This window comes from Salvia splendens, chromosome 13 (genome assembly GCF_004379255.2).
Source record: "Salvia splendens isolate huo1 chromosome 13, SspV2, whole genome shotgun sequence".
NCBI lineage: Eukaryota > Viridiplantae > Streptophyta > Magnoliopsida > Lamiales > Lamiaceae > Salvia > Salvia splendens.
This window is the reverse complement of record NC_056044.1, coordinates 8,921,877-8,941,227: the sequence shown is the minus strand read 5'-3', so window position 1 is coordinate 8,941,227 and position 19,351 is coordinate 8,921,877. Positions and strand designations below refer to the sequence as shown.

The following is a 19,351-nucleotide window of genomic DNA, read 5'->3' as shown; positions in this document are numbered from 1 at the left end:
TTATTTATTTTTGTTAGTCGGCGACAATTGGATATTCGTGTACGAAGGTTTGAGGCACCTTGGGTCCATAGAAGCACAGATTGGAAATGTTGTTATAATGCAATTTGAAATAATGAAATATTTTTGTTTGCTTAGATAGCTTAAAGATTGCTTGAATCTTGTACTATGAGTAGTATTTAAAAGAAGAATATTTTTGTTAGATTGGCAACTTGCTTTTATGTGTTTGGTTCTATAATATCGATTGACAAAATTAAGCTGTTGGGAAACAAAAATGTACTCCATTACCATTTCTTCCAAGGATATGGATGTTGAGTGCAACTGGTAAAGATTAAAAAAATGAAAATTTTAGCTAACCCTGTTTGTTGTTTATTCCTTTACAAAGGGAAATAAATGAGAAATAAAAATATGCAGCTTGATCATCACCACCACAGAAGAAGATACTACTTCTCTAAACTAATGTATACCTGTCTTTGTGATCTCTTGTGGCAACAGCGATTCCGTTTCTTGCCAAAACTCGGTATATGATAGTGAAACTGTTGGCGTTACGTCTACCCCATCCATAGCTTCAGAACTTTATCCTTTCCACCTGATGCTACTTTCTCACCATCTGGACTCCAGTCCACTGCAAACACCTGCAATTCAAAAAGGGGTTCGTCAAAGATTCAATTAGATGCATAAAATGGACCAAAACAACTCGGACAACACAGCTTACTTCATCTGCATGTCCTGGAAGATCTTGTTTCAGCTTCTGCGTACGAATATCCCAAACCTGTTTTTACAGGCTTCCATGTCAATAATCATGAAAATGATAACACACACCATTTTTCCATTCTTACTAGTACATTCAGTTATCTAAAGGGACATTTACCTTGAGAGTTGAGTCTTTGCTTCCACTCAAAAGCAGTCTACTGTCAGCTGACCAGCTGCAAGAAGATGTTCTCATTAGATCTACAGACTAGATGCATAAAATTCTATTAAAAATAATCCAAACCTTATTTGATAAACGGGCCCAACATGGCCACGGAAGGCAGCCACGAAACTTCCAGTTACTCCATTCCATAATTTGACTGACTTATCAAAGGAGGCACTTGCAATCCATTGCCCGTCAGGAGAAAAGTAAACATGATTTACAAGCTACAGGAGATCAAATAATAATAAGAGGTTTGTACTCAATGTCGATATATGGTAGTATCAATAATCATTAATAAGGTTGAAAGCTCCGGACATATAATGAGAGGATTAACCAGATTATGCAAACTAGATGCATCAATGGTGTAAAGAGATTGAGAGATAGAGAAGGAAGCCCCGGGTACAATATTTTCTGTGCACAGCTTTGTTAGATCGAGCATGTTGATGAACACAAGTAGTTGACAGAAAGGTAACACTAAACGAGAAGATGTTTGATTTTGGGGTTTGATTAAGCTTGAGAATGGATGTAGAAGTTTTCCTGCAGTCCGTAATTATATGCCAAGACCATGGCTACCAATCATTTCCCAAATCATCACTAGAGATTTTCTACTTGTATGTTTCCTTTTTTTTTCTCTCTGATTATCATTTACGCATGTTCTGAGTCTAATGATATGTCATCTATCCAATGCCAGTCCCTCATTCTCTGCATCTCATGTCTATGAAATCAAACATGCATTGGCTCTTCAGTAAACTTAGTAAAAGGAATATCAGCATTTGTTTGAAAGATATAAAGCATTTAATCCAGAATAAATAATTTTCAACTGAGTTTGGTTTTATTCAAAAAACAGAGCTAATATTGAAATGATGCAAAACTGAGCACCTGTTGATGACCAGTCATACGATTTTTGGGGTGTTTGCTGGCAGCAGGTTCCCATAGAAACATGGTAAAGTCATCTGAACCAGACACCAATCTTTCAGGAGCACCGCCCCTCATCTTATTATACCTTTCCAAAGCAACCTGGTAAAACAATTTAAGTAGGCTCGGATTTCAAATGCAGTACACAAAGTAAAGCCAACGCATATAATACAAGGAGTTTTATACGCTGCAATCCCATTTACTAAGATGCACACACTTTTTAGAAATCATTTCATTATTCTGAAGGAAACAAAGGAAATTTTACATAAGTACATATATTAACTCTCTCTCGCTCCCTACTAAATCTCTTTCCACTAGTGGCTGCCCTCTTATCTTTAAAGACATTTTACGAAACCTAAGAGGTCTAAATACCACCTTAATTCAACCTTTAAGTCCTTCCAAATAAAATCCAAAATGCAAAACCATAAAAATCAGCACCAAGCATTCCGAAAATGTAAAAGAAAATGCATAGTAGTATATCTAAGGTCCACAACTGTATTGAATGGTTAAATCACTTTGATGAATTAACAAGAAGTGTTGTAGACCAAAAGGAGAAGCATACATACTCTGCAATGAGTAATTATGAAGGGAAAACAAAGATAAATCACACCACCTGCTTCATTTCCTCTGGAGATGAATACTGTTTACCAGTGTGATCAAAGGCACCAGTTCGGAGAACATACTCAGTACTCAATGCCAATGAATTCACCCAATGCCCATGGCCCTACACGATGAGAAATATGGGAAACATGAGCGACTAGCCGACTAAGTATAAGAAAATTAAGACTACAATAAGTTGATAGTAGTCTTAAAGCCCATGGCTCGTTTGATGTTCACAGAAGCATATTAGTCACCACAAGAACTGTGGACATATTAACCATTTAACCCCCAGTACATAAGACAACATAATCTACACAAGAACAACATGACAAGCAGCCCAAAGCTTCAGATAAATGTAGAAAAGGAGAACTGAAGGGAAGGGATATGCTGCTTTGCAGATGTGCAACGGATGCACTTATAAAAATAGGATGGGAGGCAAATGAACAAAAGATTGTTGAGCCACAAAAAAAGAAATACCTTCAATTCCCGAATTAGCTTTCCTTGTGTAGTCTCCCATATTTTAATTGTGCAATCCTGAGATCTGAAAACGTAATTTACAAATCAATTTTTTTTTATCTTCTACAATTTTACTGTATAATAAGCATTTACATCGCCTAAAATTTACAATACCTCCTCCAACCCTACCAATTAAACTGCCTATCAGGATAAAAATTACAGATAATTCACAATTGGAAGATAAAACAGCTTCGAAATTATAAAAGTTTGTTTAAAATGAAACTACAGAAGAAAGCACAAATTATTGAGCCATTTTGAATTGTTCACTCGCAGAAAAAATGCTCTTTATGCATGATCTTCCAATTGAGTGAATGCCATTCAATCACCACATAATTGTTACCTAGGTTGCAATATAAAATATAGGCCAACAAGGTGCTTCCAAATTTCAAAGAAAAATAACAGTTCAATCATATTAATTTACAAATTCCTGTTTAGGAGGTGTAGATTCTCACTAAAGTGAAACATACCCAGTATATATGAATCCATCACCTCCCCATTTCACACAGGTTATGGCCAGTGTATGTCCAGTAAGGCATATTATACATTTCTTGAAAGCAACATCCCAGATCCTTGCATCACCATCTTTACTTGCACTGACAAATCGGCAGCATGGAGCACTAAGATGCACTGGCTCCCATGAAATTCCAGTTATCCATTTCTTGTGCCCCTGAGACATGATCCGTGCTATTTAAATCCATTGTAAATTCTTCCAAGAAAAACATGACATGACATGTGTCGGTGCCTAATGTCTTTTTGGTATAAACCAATGTTATTAAATATCGGCTATGGCACCGCCGTGGCGCCATTGCATGGCGGGTTTCAAGAAAAACGCCATCGCCACGAGCTGCCATGAAACTTTTTAATGGCGACTGCCATTTTCCGCCATGAATGAGGCGCCATGGCATGTATGGCGTCAATTTTTGATTGGGCTGCCCCCAATCCTCAACCCAATTAGCAAATAAGATTGCCCAATTGCATTTACCCCCTAACCTGGTTCAAACCCGGCCCAATTAATAAAAAACTAAGGTTTTTCTTCTTAGAAATTAGAATCAGATTTCTCACCACAAAAAACCCTAGCTATGCCAACCTCCAAAAAAACCCTAGCACCGAACGACGCCGCCCAGTCAGTGCCGACCCCCGGCGCCGGTGAAAGGTTGTTGCATGCCCGAAGTGTCCGAAAAGTGTTCGTGAAGAACTTTGGAAATATTTTACCGACAAAAGAGCTGCAGGATCCTCTCATATTCCTATATCTAGTCATTCAGCTAGACATGTTGATCTTGGTGGCTTAGGTTTTAATGAAGATGAAGATGAAGATGAAGATAGGTCAAACACAAAAGAAAGCAGATCGTCAAAAGGCCTATGGATTTGTATACTAGAAATACCGAGACAGCGATGCAAAAGCGAAGCAAAGAGAGGCTGAGGCAGCTGAATGTGAGGGAATCTGCTGACAAAGAAGCTGTAACCCGAGTTCATCAATATGTTGCTCGTTTTTGGTATCAAGCGGGTTTGTCATTCAACTTGATTCAATTGCCAAGCTTTCAAGATATGCTCCATGCAGTTGGTGACTTTGGCAAGTATTTGCCTGCCCCTAGCTACCATGACATTCGAGTTCCTCTTTTAGAGAATGTGGTCAATATACAAATTCATAGATGAAGAAAAAGAAGAACGAATGGAAGCTTTATGGTTGCACAATCATGTCAGATGGATGGACTGATCGGAGGCAAAGGACTATGATTAACTTCTTGGTTAAATCTCCTAGTGGATCGGTCTTTATTAAATCTGCTGATGCATCTAGCTTTGTGAAAACAGGGGAAAAACTGTTTTGAGTTGCTTGATTCCGTCGTGGAGGAGATCGGCAAAGAACATGTTGTCCAAGTAGTTACAGACAATGGGAGTAACTATGTAGCCGCCGGAAAGATGTTGATGGAAAAGAGAAAACATCTTTATTGGACTCCATGTGCAGCTCACTGCATAGACCTCATGCTTGAGGACATTGGTAAGATTCCGGTCATTCAAAGAACCATTCGAAGGGCCATTAGTCTTGTTGGGCTATATTTATAGCCACGGTTTTACCTTATATTTGTTGAGAACTTTCACAAAGAAGAAAGACTTGGTGAGGCCGGCCATCACTCGGTTTGCTACATCTTTTTTATCATTAGAAAGGTTGCAACAGGAGAAATATAACATTAGGAAAATGTTTATTTCTGATGATGTGGCTTCTTCTCCATGAGACACTGGGAAAATTGTATTAACTATATTTCAAAAGAGAAGAAGCAATTGTATTAACTCGCTGCCCTAAATATTCTGCAATTTTGTTTGAATTTGCAATAAATTATGCTTGAATTTACTAACTTATACGAATGGAAATGAAATATCCTTAAGAATCTGGGTGGGCGGCGACCGGCGACGGGGAGCGGCGCTGACTGCGACGTGGGGGGATCACTGACTGGCGACGCAGGGGAGGGGGGGCTCACCGGCGACGGGGGTCGGCGCTGACTGCGACGTGGGGGGGCGCTGAGTCGCTGACTGGCGACACCGGGGGGGGCTCACCGGCGACAGGGGTCAGCGCTGACCGGCCGGCGGCGGCATTTGGTGCTAGGGTTTTTTTGGAGGTTGGCGCAGCTAGGGTTTTTTGGGGTGAGAAATCTGATTCTAATTTCTAAAAAGTAAAACCCTAGTTTTTTATTAATTGGGTCGGGTTTGAACCGGGTTAGGGGGTATATACAATTGGGCCGTCTTATTTGCTAATTGGGTTGAGGATTGGGGGCAGCCCAATAAAAAATTGACGCCATACATGCCATGGCACCGCCATGGAGCCTCATTCATGGCGGCAAATGGCAGTCACCATTAAAAAGTTTCATGGCAGCTCGTGGCGATGGCATTTTTCTTGAAACCCGCCATGCAATGGCGCCACGGCGGCGCCATAGCTGATATTTAATAACATTGAGAGATTCCAAAAATTATAATTAGTGATGTAAAAGATGATCTTATTATATATCAATCAAATTAGGTGATGAATATATAGGATGGGGAGGCACAATGTCAAACATGCACGTATCTTTCATCAAAAGTATAATGGTGTATCTTGACAGTGCCACTAGCCTATGCCCTTCTTAATATATACATAGACCTATATATCTAGTATGATATTTTCCTATTGAGCATCTGCAAAGATAAAAAAACAGATCACAATCAACACACTCTACAATACATTCGACTCTAAGATGGTTGACAGAATAGATTAAGGCAGGTTAAAAAAAATATTCAGATCAACAAGGAAGAAATTCAATCAAGAAAAACACTAGTTGTTACACTTACCATAAGTGGATTTCCCAGTGATTTGCCAGTCTGTGGGTCCCAGCATATAAGTTCTCCAGCCTTGCTTCCGCTAACTAGATGCTTACCATCTGGCGACCATGCAATACAAAGAACCCAGTTCTTGTGTCCTGAAGGGGGGGAGATAAAGTACGGTGATCATTATATATCACTACTTATTTATAGAAAAAGACAAAAGAAACAGAAGTCTTGTGACATCAAATGCCAAATAGCTCAAGAAAATGAAATGGACATTATAGGCACAACCAATAGGTAATGACATACAATTGAATTCCATAATTTCAAATGGAAGGGCTTACATAACAATTAAGCAAAACGAATCCATTCGAAGAGTATCATAGTCAAAAAAATGAGTGCGAACTTTTTAGACCGGATTTTTAATTGTGGCATTCTAACCATCTAACTTCATACATATAGTTATCTTTTATAATGTCACATATCCAAATAGCTTTATGCAGATATAATTATATACATATAACCAAACAAAGTGCTGTAGATTTCTTTCTTGGATGATTTCAAGAAACCCAAACAATGGAGATAAACGTTTTAAAATCTGGGAATTATAGTAATGTCATTCAACCATCAGAAAAATGCTGCTCAGACATACAAAAGAAAGATTCTGACCTTTACATGTAAACAATGGTGTCTGCGTATTCAAATCCCACATACGAACAGTTGTATCACCTGATCCACTAGCCAGGTGGTGTCCATCAGGACTAAAGGCAACAGAAAGCACAGCTTCAGTGTGACCTACAATAAATCAACCAGAGTTGGACAAAAAAATGCCGTCAAACTCAAACATCACTTTAAAGATAAATCCAAGAAAACTTCATCCCAATAAGAATTAAGAGGGCCAAATAAATCTAGCAGTCAGTAAACTGAACAGTTTTGAAATTATTTCATTCAACGAGAATAACATTTTATTTCAAAAGTCCGCCAAGAGTCAAGAAATGCTTTTTTGGCTTTGGCCAAGAAAAATTAGAAGAAAATGTTATCAAGCCCGCCAAATATATCATATACTCCCTCTGTCCCATTAGAAATGAAACGTTTTCCTTTTTGGTCCGTCCCATTAAAAATGAAACGTTTCTAAAAATGGAAACACTACTCTCTCTACTTTTTCTTTTCTCTTACTTTACACTCTCTTCATTAACTCACAAAACAACACTACATAAAATCCCGTGCCGAAAAGCAAATGTTGCATATTTAATGGGACAGGGGGAGTATATGGTTGTATCAAACATAAAAATCAAGAAGAGGTGAGTGTCTTTAATCTAGCTTTGTCCTTTGGTAGAGGGGTTCCTTAACCAGTTAAACAACCCTAGGGAAGATGAGATTTAGGAGAAGTAATTATCCTTGTTATTATCTTTGTATTGCAAAATGAGACTACTTGGTTTAATTATGATTAATCTCCTATAATATATAAGTTACTAATGTTAAGGTCAATGTGTTTAACAATTATCACAACTACCCACTTATTCGTGTTTTACCTACAGAACAATCATGTATCAATAACACCTAAATGTATATCAAAGCCAATACAGAATCAGTATGGAGAAACGTATTATCCATTTGTGAAACCTAGTCATGATATTGCAAACATTAGTTTTTTTAAGATACTCAAGAAGTGCTTCAGAAAATTCAAGAGTTATAGGAAGGTAAAATAGAGTGAAGAATGAGCTAGGCAGTGATCAGGACTAACCATGCCATTGTCGAGCATGCAGGTACGAATGAAACAAAATGCACCCTTAATTGGGGTGAGCATGTGAACGGAATAAAACACATTTCTTACCAGCAATAGTTGAAGAACATCGAGTCACTGGACGTATTCTAAATACAGCCTGGGGCTGGTATACTATTGTAATGACCTTCTCCACGGAAACTGCATCATTTACTCATAATAATCTCAGCAATTTCAATTTGTGTTCGGTATAGGAGTAAAAAGAAAGATCAGGAGCAATAAATTGATCAACGGAATTAGCAAATTGCCTTTATTCTTCTGAAGGTACGATCCAAGCTCCACTGCAAGCTCATGGTCCGACACATAAAAAGTATAAGGCAACTTTTCCTCCTAAGATAACCAAACATACTCCTCGTTAAATAGGATCCTATCAACTACATGTAGTTCATTTCCAGATTTCTCATATAAATATTGTTCAAAAAAAAGGCAACCAGCAGCACTATATGAGGCAAACAGATTCCAAAAATATACTAATTGAGATAATCCAAAAGAGAATCCTATGATTACTAAGTCGACATTATTTCAAATAGAAAAACTGAAGTGGATGAGAAGAGCAGTAATTAACATTTCCAGTTCAGAATTACTAATAAGAAGCCAAAAAAATAGATTTTGTTTGATGATAAATTTACATTGTTGAGGAGCTGATTGACGAGGTGCTGGAGCTCCTTAGGACCTGCGGTTTCCGGCAGGAAAATAGGCGAACCGAGCGGCGTGCCTTCCGCGTCGGTGAGCTGACATATGACGCGGTGGCTCTGCTCTCTCTCCTCCGCCCTACCAAATTCTGCTGCTTCAACTTCCATCTTCTCTTTTTCTTGCTTTCTGTTTGTATTTTAAAAAACTTAAGCAGGGTTTAAGGGTATAAGTTGGGGTAGATTGTCATTCTATGAAATTGAGTTCTCCTTTCATTCAAATACTTTGTACTAACCCACCCCATTTTGTAGTTGGGCTACTCACCGTGGCCCATTGGGCTTTTCTTCGCTTAGAAATCGATCAAAATCCTAATTGTCATTTTCAGCCCCCTCAAGCGAGGATTAATCTATGTCCTTAAATCGTTGGATCAGTTGTCCCTACCTTCTGAGATGTCATCACACGAATATTTAAGGAGGATACACTTTATCTAAAATAAAATAGTGATATTTGTTTTTAAAGTAAATGCATATCAAATTATTTTACCACAGTATTTTTTATGATAACATACGACAAGTGGGACGAGAATCAAATTTATACTTATTCTTGTTAAATAAGATGCAGTCTTCTTTCCTTGTTCAAGTGAAACCTCGAACTCAATTCCGTACTCACGATTCTTCCGTTAATTCAATTAAATATTTAATCTAATTGGCATTGCACCATATATCTATACTCTATGGATATATTTGATTGGAATATTTACTTATGATATAAAACTATGTCTTATTTTATCTCTTGGTTCGATTATTTTTTAACAAAAAAATTACTTATGATCCGACTTTTTGATTGTCTTTCTTTTATAAGTTTTGCTTATGACTCGACTTATCTCTATATTGTCAAAATTATAATATTGTATTCTCATTATTAATCATCTCACATTCACTTTTGCGACTAATTTAATTCTATACACAAAGTTTATTTTAACTTGTTTTACATTATTTCACTATTATATTATCTAACTAATCAAACATCACATATTAGAGCATCCACAACGGAGAGCACGCGCTCGTCCGTACATTCGTGCCAGCGGCGCGGCACCGCTGTCTGTCGATGCTCTCTTGCCGCTGGTACGGCGCTGCTCGATGCATCGAGCACGTCCGTGCCAGCGAGCAGCGTGTGATTGGCCAACGGCATATCCGTTGGAAATTTTTTTTTTTTTAATCGAAAATAATACCAAAAAAATAAAATATATATATATTCCCAATCCCAAAAAAATGGCCATTTTTTTGCCCGTTTTCTATATTTTTTTTATTTTTTCCTCCAAAATCATCTATAAATACACACATTCATCATCCATTTTTCACATCAAATCGTCTCTCATTCATCTCTCATTCATATTTTTCAAACAACTTATCTACACCTTCATCTCTCACTCAAAACCTCAAATGGATTTCACTCATCTCATTGCGGAAGCGGAGCGCGAAGAACAAGAATACTACGAACAACATCGTGCCTCTTATGAAGCATATGTCACAGCGAATACCCCCGCCCCTCCTCCTCAACCAACTAGATCAACTCGCCGCTACATCCATCGTGACCGGGAGGGAGCCCACGAAAGGCTCATTGCCGACCCACCTTGATTTCCGGAAGATTACTTTAGGCGCCGTTTTCGCATGTCAAAACGCTTGTTTATGCGTATTGTCAACACATTGTCCGTCCGTGTTGAATTCTTCCAAACAGGTCCAAATGTAGCCAGTCGGCAAAGTCTCTTGGTGTTGCAGAAGTGTACGTGTGCCATCCGACAACCCGCTACTGGGCAAACGGCCGACCTCTTCGACGAGTATTTGCATGTCGGTGAGTCCACTGGAATCCTTTGTCTTAAAAATTTTTGCGAGGGCGTTCGTACAACTTTCGGTGATGAATTCCTTCGGGCACCCACCACCGATGATTGCCAACGGTTGCTTCGTCTTCACGAATCAGTCCATGGCTTTCCCGGTATGCTTGGCAGCATTGACTGCATGCATTGGAGGTGGAAGAATTGTCCTACTGCTTGGAGGGGGCAACACTTATCCTTGAAGCGGTCGTCGACTACCGCCTATGGATTTGACATGCATATTTCGGTGTTGCCGGATCCAACAACGACTTGAACGTGCTCTATTCTTCACCCCTTTTCAATGATGTGTTGAATGGTGTAGCACCGGCGATCGACTTCACCGTCAACGGAAATGTATACCATATGGGTTACTGTCTCGCCGATGGTATCTACCCAAGGTGGTCGACTTTCGTGAAGACGCTCAGCAACCCGCAAGACACGAGACGGGTTCTTTTTGCGCAGCGTCAAGAGTCCGCGCGGAAAGACGTCGAAAGAGCATTTGGGGTCCTTCAAGCCCGATTCAACATTGTGAAGGCATCGTCTCGGCTGTGGTACGTCAAAAATATCACCGACATCATGTACACGTGTATTATCTTACACAACATGATTATAGCCGACGAAGGACCGAGGGCGGCTAGCTTTTACGACGAGGATGAAGCCGGAAGCTCAAGTGCGGGGTCTCCCCCACGTCGAGGTGTGCATACGACGATGGGTGAGAGGATCGAAACAATGCACACAATGCGCGATACCCGAACCCACGTTGAGCTACAAGAAGACCTAATCAAACACATGTGGGCGAAGTTCGGCCACAAGTAGTGGGTTTTTTAATTTTGTGAATTTAATTATGTAATTTATAATTTTTAGGAGTTTAATTATGTAATTTTTAGGATTTTAATTATGTAAATTTTATTTTTTAAGATTTTAATTATGTAATTTTTAATGTATTTTATAATATTATTCCGGGTATGTTTAATGTATTTTAATTTTGTGGAAATGTTTTTATTTAAATTGAATAATGGAATGGTGGAACCCTTGTGCTCGTCCTTGCGGAAGAGCACAACTGTGGGTGTTGTGCTCTTGCCTAAGAGCAGGCAGAAAAAGTGGGGCCGAGCCCACAACCGTGCTCATTGGCAAGAGCTCGATTGTGGATGCTCTTAATATTGTGCCAAATCTATTTAAAATATGCGTTATTATGAAGGATCGCAACACCAAGTCAAATAAATTAACCCCTCTCCGTTCTCTCTCACTCGCTCTCTAAAAGTGAAATAATTCATTTAAATTTTTATCAGAGCATCCACAACCGTGCTCTTGCCAGCGGCACGGTTGTGGGCTCGACCCCACTTTTTCTGCCTGCTCTTTGGCAAGAGCACAACACCCACAGCTGTGCTCTTCCGCAAGGACGAGCACAATTAATTTAAAATTCAATTACACAAAAACATTTCCATAATACTAAAATTCATTAAAAACCCACAATAAATATTACTAATTACAAATAAAATAAAAAAGTCATAATTAAAATCCTAAAAATTACATAATTAAAATCATAAAAATTAAAAATTACATAATTAAAAAACTAAAAATTAAAAATTACATAATTAAACTCCTAAAAATTAAAAATTACATGATTATTGGCTAATATTACCCGAGGAAGACTACGCATCCGGCGGCACCAACCCCAATTATTTTTTGAGACCCAATATCATGTCCTCGTGCGTTTGAAGTTGCGTGGGGGTCATAGTTGACCTATCGGCCATATTGAGTTCGGCCAAAAGGGCCTACAACGAGTTGTTCGGGGGTGGAGGTGGAACATAGGGTGCGGGTTCGGGGGCGGGGGCAGATGGAGTCGAGGCGCGACGGCGTTCGGCAGCCGCCTTCTTCCTTCCTTGCGGTCGGCGTCGGGAACCGCTTGGTCCGGCGTCGGGGCTACCCAAGTTAGCTTCGGCGAGTTGGCTAGCCACTTCTTCGCCGGCGTCGGATAAGGATGCCGACCGTGACCGTTTGGAGGAGCCGCTAGAGGAGGATGTTGCGCCACCCAGATACTTCGGGTGCGTCCTCGTTTCCTGCCAAACATTTAGGTACTTGAACGACTTACCGTTCATGGATTGGTAGGTGCTCAGCGCCGCAGTGATGATGTCGACCTCGCTCCGGCCGCTCCCGGCATTCCGCGACTCCTGGAGGAAATAGCCATTGAACTTGCCAATTTCGTCGTTGGCTCGGTCGATGCAGTTACGCACCATACTCTCGTTGCACTCGATCGTTCCCGGCGGCCGGTTTGCATTGTACCGCCGAGAGACGCGCCACCAAAAGTGATCGTCGGATTGGTTCGTGCCAACCACCGCATCTTCGGAGATTTCCGAGTACACCTTGAATAATCTATCCATCTCCGCCGGTGAGTACGGTGTGCGAACACCGGCGCGAGATGGAGGAGTCGGAGTTTGGGAAGGGACGGGAGGCCTAGGCTCCGGTGTCCACCCGTATCGCCTAGACATGCCCACCGGTTCCGGTTCCGGCGGTTAACCACCGAACCGGAACCGTGGCCTTTTTCCCGAACCGGAACCGTCGGAATTCGGGTCGCGGTCCGGTTCCGGTTCAAGATATTTCGAACCGGAACCGTCACCGAACCGGCGGTTCCGGACGGTTCGGAACCGGCGGTTAACCGGCCGAACCGCCGGTTCGGGTGCGTTTTTCAAGGCATGTGGATGGGGCAGACCGGCGGTAGCTTTTCAGCTGAAAAACCGGCGGTTCAGGCGGTTTTTGGGTCGTGAACCACCGGTTCAGGGGGTTCCGGATGCGGCGCGAGAAACGAGGCGACATGACGCAGCTTTTGCAGACGGTTTTGTTGACCGAACCGGCGGTTTTGCCCCGGAAACCGGCGGTTCCGGCGGTTTTCCGCCAAAAACCGCCGGTTTTGCCGATTTTTCAAATTTCAAATTCGAATTCTTCCATTTCCCCCCCCCCCCCATTTTTATCTATAAATACCCCCCTCTATCCTCATTTACATTCACCCCACTCTTGTGTTAATAAGAGTTTCTCTCTTCAATCTCCCAATTCTCTCTCTTTGTCTCCAATTTCTCATTTGTGCTTTTGTGCTTCCATTTAATTACGCAAGTGCTACTCTTATTACGCTTTACGCATTGTTATACACTTATACTTGTTCCCGTAGTTCTATAAGTTGTCTTCCTTTCTCAATTGCTAAAAAAAATGTATCGTTGTTGCGGCTAAGTTGTACTTGAAGATCATTAAAATATATTCCTCATTTGATAAGTATCTTATTGGTGAAAAAGTGGATATCTTTGGGGCAAATGGTACTGGAACACAAATTTATATATGATCTTGAAGTATCATCCAGATTCCATATATAAATTTGTGTTCCAGTACCATCTGCCTCAAAGATACCCACTTTTTCACCAATAAGATATTTATCAAATGGGGAATATATTTTAATAATCTTCAAGTACAATTCTTCTCGGAATCAACCATTTTTTCTTGCAAAATGTTGCCCATTTTCTAAGCAAACATGTATCAGCACGCCATATACACATTGCTGCATTGGAAGATCAAATTGCCCCTATTAGAAATGCAGCAATGTGTATATGGTGTGCTGATATGTGTTTGCTTAGAAAATGGGCAATATTTTGCAAGAAAAAATGGTTGATCATAAGGTAAGAGAACTACGTGGGATTTGATTCCTCAATAAAATTGTGGATACGTAGACAACTCAACTTAAAATTGAAAAGTTTAACTTTGAAAGTTTAAGTTGATCCCAAGCCCTTTTCAATTTTTCCTTTTTCCCCCCATTTCATGTTTTTTTTATTTACCTTGCGAGTCCCACGAGGCGACGACACTTGTAAATTATATTATATTGTTGTATGTTGTTGTATTGTATACTTATGTATTGTAAATTGTAATGTATCGTTGACTCGTTGTCCGTTACAACTCAAAATCAATAAAATTTATTTCATTTTCTCCATATTCGTCTTATTTGTGCTTGAATTATGCATTGTCTTGTTCCGATTTATTGTATAAAGCCAAATTTCAAATTAAAAAAAATAATTGAACCGGCGAAACCGCCGGTTCGAAAACCGGAACCGGAACCGTGAAATAGCCTCACGGTTCGGTTCCGGTTCCGCCAACCGCCGAACCGGAACCGGCGGTTCCGAACCGGAACTGCCGGTTCGTGAACCGTGGGCATGTCTAGTATCGCCCATCGGAGGCACCTTGCTCGTCGACCGGGTATGGCCGGTAGCCACCCGGAACGCCCGAATCTTGGGTGAGAGGAGGGGAATAGTCCGTTTCCGGACTAGGAAACGGTTGTGAACCGAACCATTCGGGGTTCCAACCGTGGGAGCCCGTAGGGTTATCGTCTTGGCCGGACATAGTGATGTTGTAGGGTATGAGAGAATGAAGATGAAAATGGATATGAAAGATTGAAGATGAAAATGGATATGAGAGAATGAAGATGAGAATTGTGTAGTTTGATGTGAATTTTTGGGAGTGAAATTGGGGGTATTTATAGATGAAAGTGTGTATTTTTGGGGTAAAAATGAAAAAAAAAATTAAAAAGTGGAAAAAAGCGGTTATAAACGGATATATTTTTTTTGGGAAGTGAAATTTTTTTATCGGTTTTTTTAATTAAAAACCGATTTTTTAATTAAAAAAAATCAAACACAACGGCTATGCCATTGACGAATCCCAGCGCGCCACGTCAGCTGCTCGATGCATCGAGCAGCGCCGTGCCAGCGGCGCGAGTGCAGCGGCAGCGGGTAGCGTCCGTGCCAGTGGCGCGGACGGCCGTGGCGACGAACGCCACCGTTGTGGATGCTCTCAAGTATTATTATTGTACCAACATGATCACATATAGAATGGAACCCGAGGAAAATAGACTTTCATGATCCATGTATATTTTATAATGTAATTGCTTCAAAACAATGTGGACCGCACACAATTGAGGTCAAGAAACATGTAGCTTTAAGTGCTATACTTAAAATTTAAACCACATTTGCCATCTTTTGTGGTCAAATTATGTGCCATTATTAAACATACCATCAATTGGAACAATTTTAAAAGTGGACACCAATTATTACGTCTGCCCAATTTGACTTAAGAGGCATAAATCAAACTATTAATCGATGACCCTGTAGATTACCAAGTCACAATCTTTGATGGCATGTTACTAAAAAAGCAAAGCTAAGAGATCTGCTTAGGATCACTATAATATATCCTTAACTTCATTTTTATATTTTGTTTATATAACTTATTTGGTGATTTAAATTTTAAATTGAATTCGATTTACGAAGACATTGAAATTATCACTACACAAATAGTATTTAAATTGAATTCGATTATTCTATGAATAATGTAAGTGAATAGTGATCATGTAAAGTAGTACTACTTAAAAGTAATTGCGAAACTCATATGGAATGTAAATGAAATATTTTTCAGTAATAAAAGTAGTACTTAGCAGTTGTTTCAAACCTAATAAAAAAATTGAATGATGTAAGGAAGGAATTACGAAGATCAGAAATGATGGGCCCTTCAGATCTAAGTGAGAAAAGTGGGATTTTGTAAGTATTATTGAACTATTATATTTTCTACAAGCATCCTTACACAATACTTGCCTCATCTATGATAACGAATTTACATAATAATGAATTTACTCAATGAGCACTCGAAGATGTTATTTTTTTCCTAACATTTGTTAGGAGAAAAGGGGTTGAATAATCATTGTCCTTTGTCTCGTTGTATTGATGATATCAATAATTTTATATAGGATGTGTATTTATATTATCATATTATATTGTATTTTAACTGATCTAATTCAGCTTTTCAATTTAATCAATAATATTAAAATTATAACTTTGAAGATGATAACTAGGGCAGTCAAAATAGATATCGGGAATTGGATACCCGATATTCGAACCCAAAATTTCGGGTAATTGGATATCCAATACCCGATTTTTCAGGTTTCGGGTTCGGGTATAGGATTTTTTTATTATTGGGTATCGGGTAACCCGATATCCGATCGGGTATACCCAAATTACCCGAATTACCCAATTTTTTTTAAATTTAATAAATTATGTATCTATTTTATTATTTAAAAAATCAAATGTACTCCCAAAATCCTTCACTCTTAAGTTACATTAGGGTTAAGGTATGAATTGTGATGTTTATTATAGATGAATGATATGAATTTTTTATTTATAATAATTTGTAGTAGTTTTTTTTATCTTAAACTCGAATTACTTCAAGTTTGTATCAAATTCGAACTACAAGTTTGTATTTCTAAAATTTTGTAGTTAATTTTCTTAAAAAAATAATTAAAAAATATTAAAAAATTCACAATCGGGACTGGATACCCGAGTCGGGTATCTGGGTCCCCGAAATCATTTTCGGATTAGGTATCGGATATTAGATTTTGGGAAATTTGGGATCGGGTACCCGAAATTTTCAGATCGGGTATCCGCGGATACCCAATTTGGCAGGCCTAATAAGCATCTTTAATTAAGATTGCATTAAGTTAATTAAAAAACTCGACTCAGACACTTAGATAAGAAAACTTACTGAGACTTTAAACAATATAGGATTTCCAATTACATGGCTAAATAGTCCACTTTATTTATTAGGAAAAAAGTTTATAACATGACAAATACTAAATTATATGCCCCATTTTTAAATGACACGACTTTTATTAACAATATAAATTTCTAAAAGAATAAAACTTATATAAGTTGAAAATGACTCTTTTGAATCTTGATATTGCACTCATCCACTAAGTAAATAGGTCCACCGTTTAACGAACTAGTATTAACACCAGTACTATGCTCCGGACATAAATATTTCAAATTATAAATATAAAATAAATGAATATATAAAACCATAAACCATGTATGGCTATCTCTTTCACCCAACTATTACATTAGTACGCACAAAAACAAAATGCATATACAAAATGCACAAATACACACAAAGTGACAAATGACAAAAAACACTACACAAACATCTAAATTTAATAGACGTTTTGTTTTATGAGAGATATATAACAAAGACACATTCAATAAAAACACGTGTAAGATGGGGAGAATCCTCTGCTGTGTTATACTATAACATAGCGGGGGTTGCTATGGTTAAACGTAACCACTATCATATGAAAAACAGTAGGATGGTAGAATTTTAAACACGTAGTACTCTAATTCTATTTCTCTCATTGTTTTTTCCCTATTTCTTTCCTTAATTAAATATCTGGTGGGCCAATGCAACTTTTTTACATGGAATAGCCTTACTACCAATAAACTTGTAGAGCTTAATAGAAATAAAAAAAAAAATGAAAACAAATTAGAGAAGGTATTGGTTCTTATTGAATGGTTGTAGAGTTTGATCTACATAGTAATTATTTATAGTAGATAAAATAAAATCAACTCAATTAGAATTATGTATACTAAATTTAACTGTAGATATATTTCCATAAATATTTAAATAATAAATTTTACTATTTTATATTGCATATGATAGTTTTAGTATACTAAAGGGTTATAAAAAATATGTAATAAATTAATGTTAAATTTATTTATTTCATTACAAAGAATTTAATTTTTAAAATACATACTCCGTAGTAAACATAATCCAAAAATCAAAAGTCAAAATTAGAACCTACTAATTTAAGACATAATCGAGCAAAACACCCAAATTGAAACTTTTAAATATTAAATATATATTTAAATCTTAATATATTACCCAAGTAGTACATTAATACCCAAAATAAAGCCCAAAAATTATGGAATACATAAATTAATAAACCCGCATCCTAAAAGTGGCATCCCTAAAAGCCTACTAAATTGATTACATAGTTTTATAAGAAGTACTAAAAGCCTACTAAATATTAAACAAAAATTTCAAACAATATACAATAAATTAATAATATTCTAAAACCCTAATGCAACATGCGACGCCTCCATCTCTCTCAAGTTTCTCTCTCCCTCCCTCCTTCCTCCTCCTCCTTAACCGGCGGCGGAAATCATCTCCCCGGCCAGAGCACCGCTCCTTCTTCCTCGCCGGCTCTCCTTCCACACAGCCTCGCCGCTCGTCCCGCCTGTCGCGCCGCCTTACCCGCCGCGCCTTCGCACATTCCTCCCTCGCGGTGCTGCTGCCTTACTTGCCATGGTCACCGCCTTTCTCTCCTTCTCGCGGTTCCACCTCTTGGCCACCGGCCTGTGGACTTCTCCACGCCACCCAACCGCCGTCGCCGGTCACCAACCCCTCTCTCTCGTTACTCTCAGGTATCGGGCTTGCCGTCGTGTGAGTCCAGCCGCCACCGCCGTCGACTCTCCTTCTCTTTATTCCGCTTCTGCCGCCGTCGACCCTCCTGCACCACCGTCGCCGCAGTAACCCATCCAGCACAGCAGCAGCGTCACTGCTTCCCTTCATCTCCGGCATCTCTCTCGTTCACCCGCCGGCTGTCGCCGCCGGATTCCAAGCAGAACCCAACCTGCTATACTGCAATCACAAAATTCGTCCACAAAATGCAGATTCTAGTCCATCTATTTAAAAGTGTTTCAAATCTTCTTCAAGAAGTTTGCATTTTGTTGGACTATTTGAGAAGCCACTATTGCTCCATAGGAGCTGTCTTTTTTCTATCCAATGGTTGTCATTTCGCAAAATGACCAAAATGGCAAACAAATTAGCTTCACAATTTCCCGCCAAAAAAGACAAATAAGTCTTTTCATTAAACTGACACTTTAGATTATAATAGATTAACCACAACTAGTTATTCATTCTTACTTTAAGAATGAGTTTTCATTCGAACATTCCCTGTTTATTAATAATTTTTTTACATATTAAA

The 19,351-nt window shown here is 38.9% G+C and overlaps 1 protein-coding gene across 1 annotated transcript; it reads right to left on the bottom strand.

Annotated features, from left to right (window-relative positions):
• Window positions 1–213: 213 nt before the first annotated feature.
• On the bottom strand, window positions 214–8,894 carry LOC121762915 (notchless protein homolog). Its single transcript, XM_042158945.1, has 13 exons — window positions 8,645–8,894; window positions 8,264–8,345; window positions 8,067–8,156; window positions 6,902–7,027; window positions 6,260–6,387; window positions 3,409–3,608; window positions 2,903–2,966; window positions 2,439–2,549; window positions 1,790–1,927; window positions 992–1,134; window positions 869–923; window positions 713–769; window positions 214–632 (listed from the first exon to the last, which is right to left on the bottom strand). Exons 1-13 carry the CDS (start codon window positions 8,813–8,815, stop codon window positions 549–551), a joined length of 1,449 nt encoding a protein of 482 aa, XP_042014879.1. The 5' UTR covers window positions 8,816–8,894; the 3' UTR covers window positions 214–548.
• Between the last annotated feature and the right edge of the window lie 10,457 nt (window positions 8,895–19,351).

What these genes read in the sequence shown, in the direction of transcription:
- LOC121762915 (XM_042158945.1), bottom strand. Translation starts at nt 8,815, where the DNA reads ATGGAAGTTGAAGCAGCAGAATTTGGTAGGGCGGAGGAGAGAGAGCAG. An exon ending in GTACCTTCAGAAGAATAAAG is followed by an intron (nt 8,157 to 8,263) that starts GCAATTTGCTAA and finishes TAAATGATGCAG; the next exon opens with TTTCCGTGGAGAAGGTCATT. An exon ending in CACTGGGAAATCCACTTATG is followed by an intron (nt 3,609 to 6,259) that starts GTAAGTGTAACA and finishes ATCATGTCTCAG; the next exon opens with GGGCACAAGAAATGGATAAC.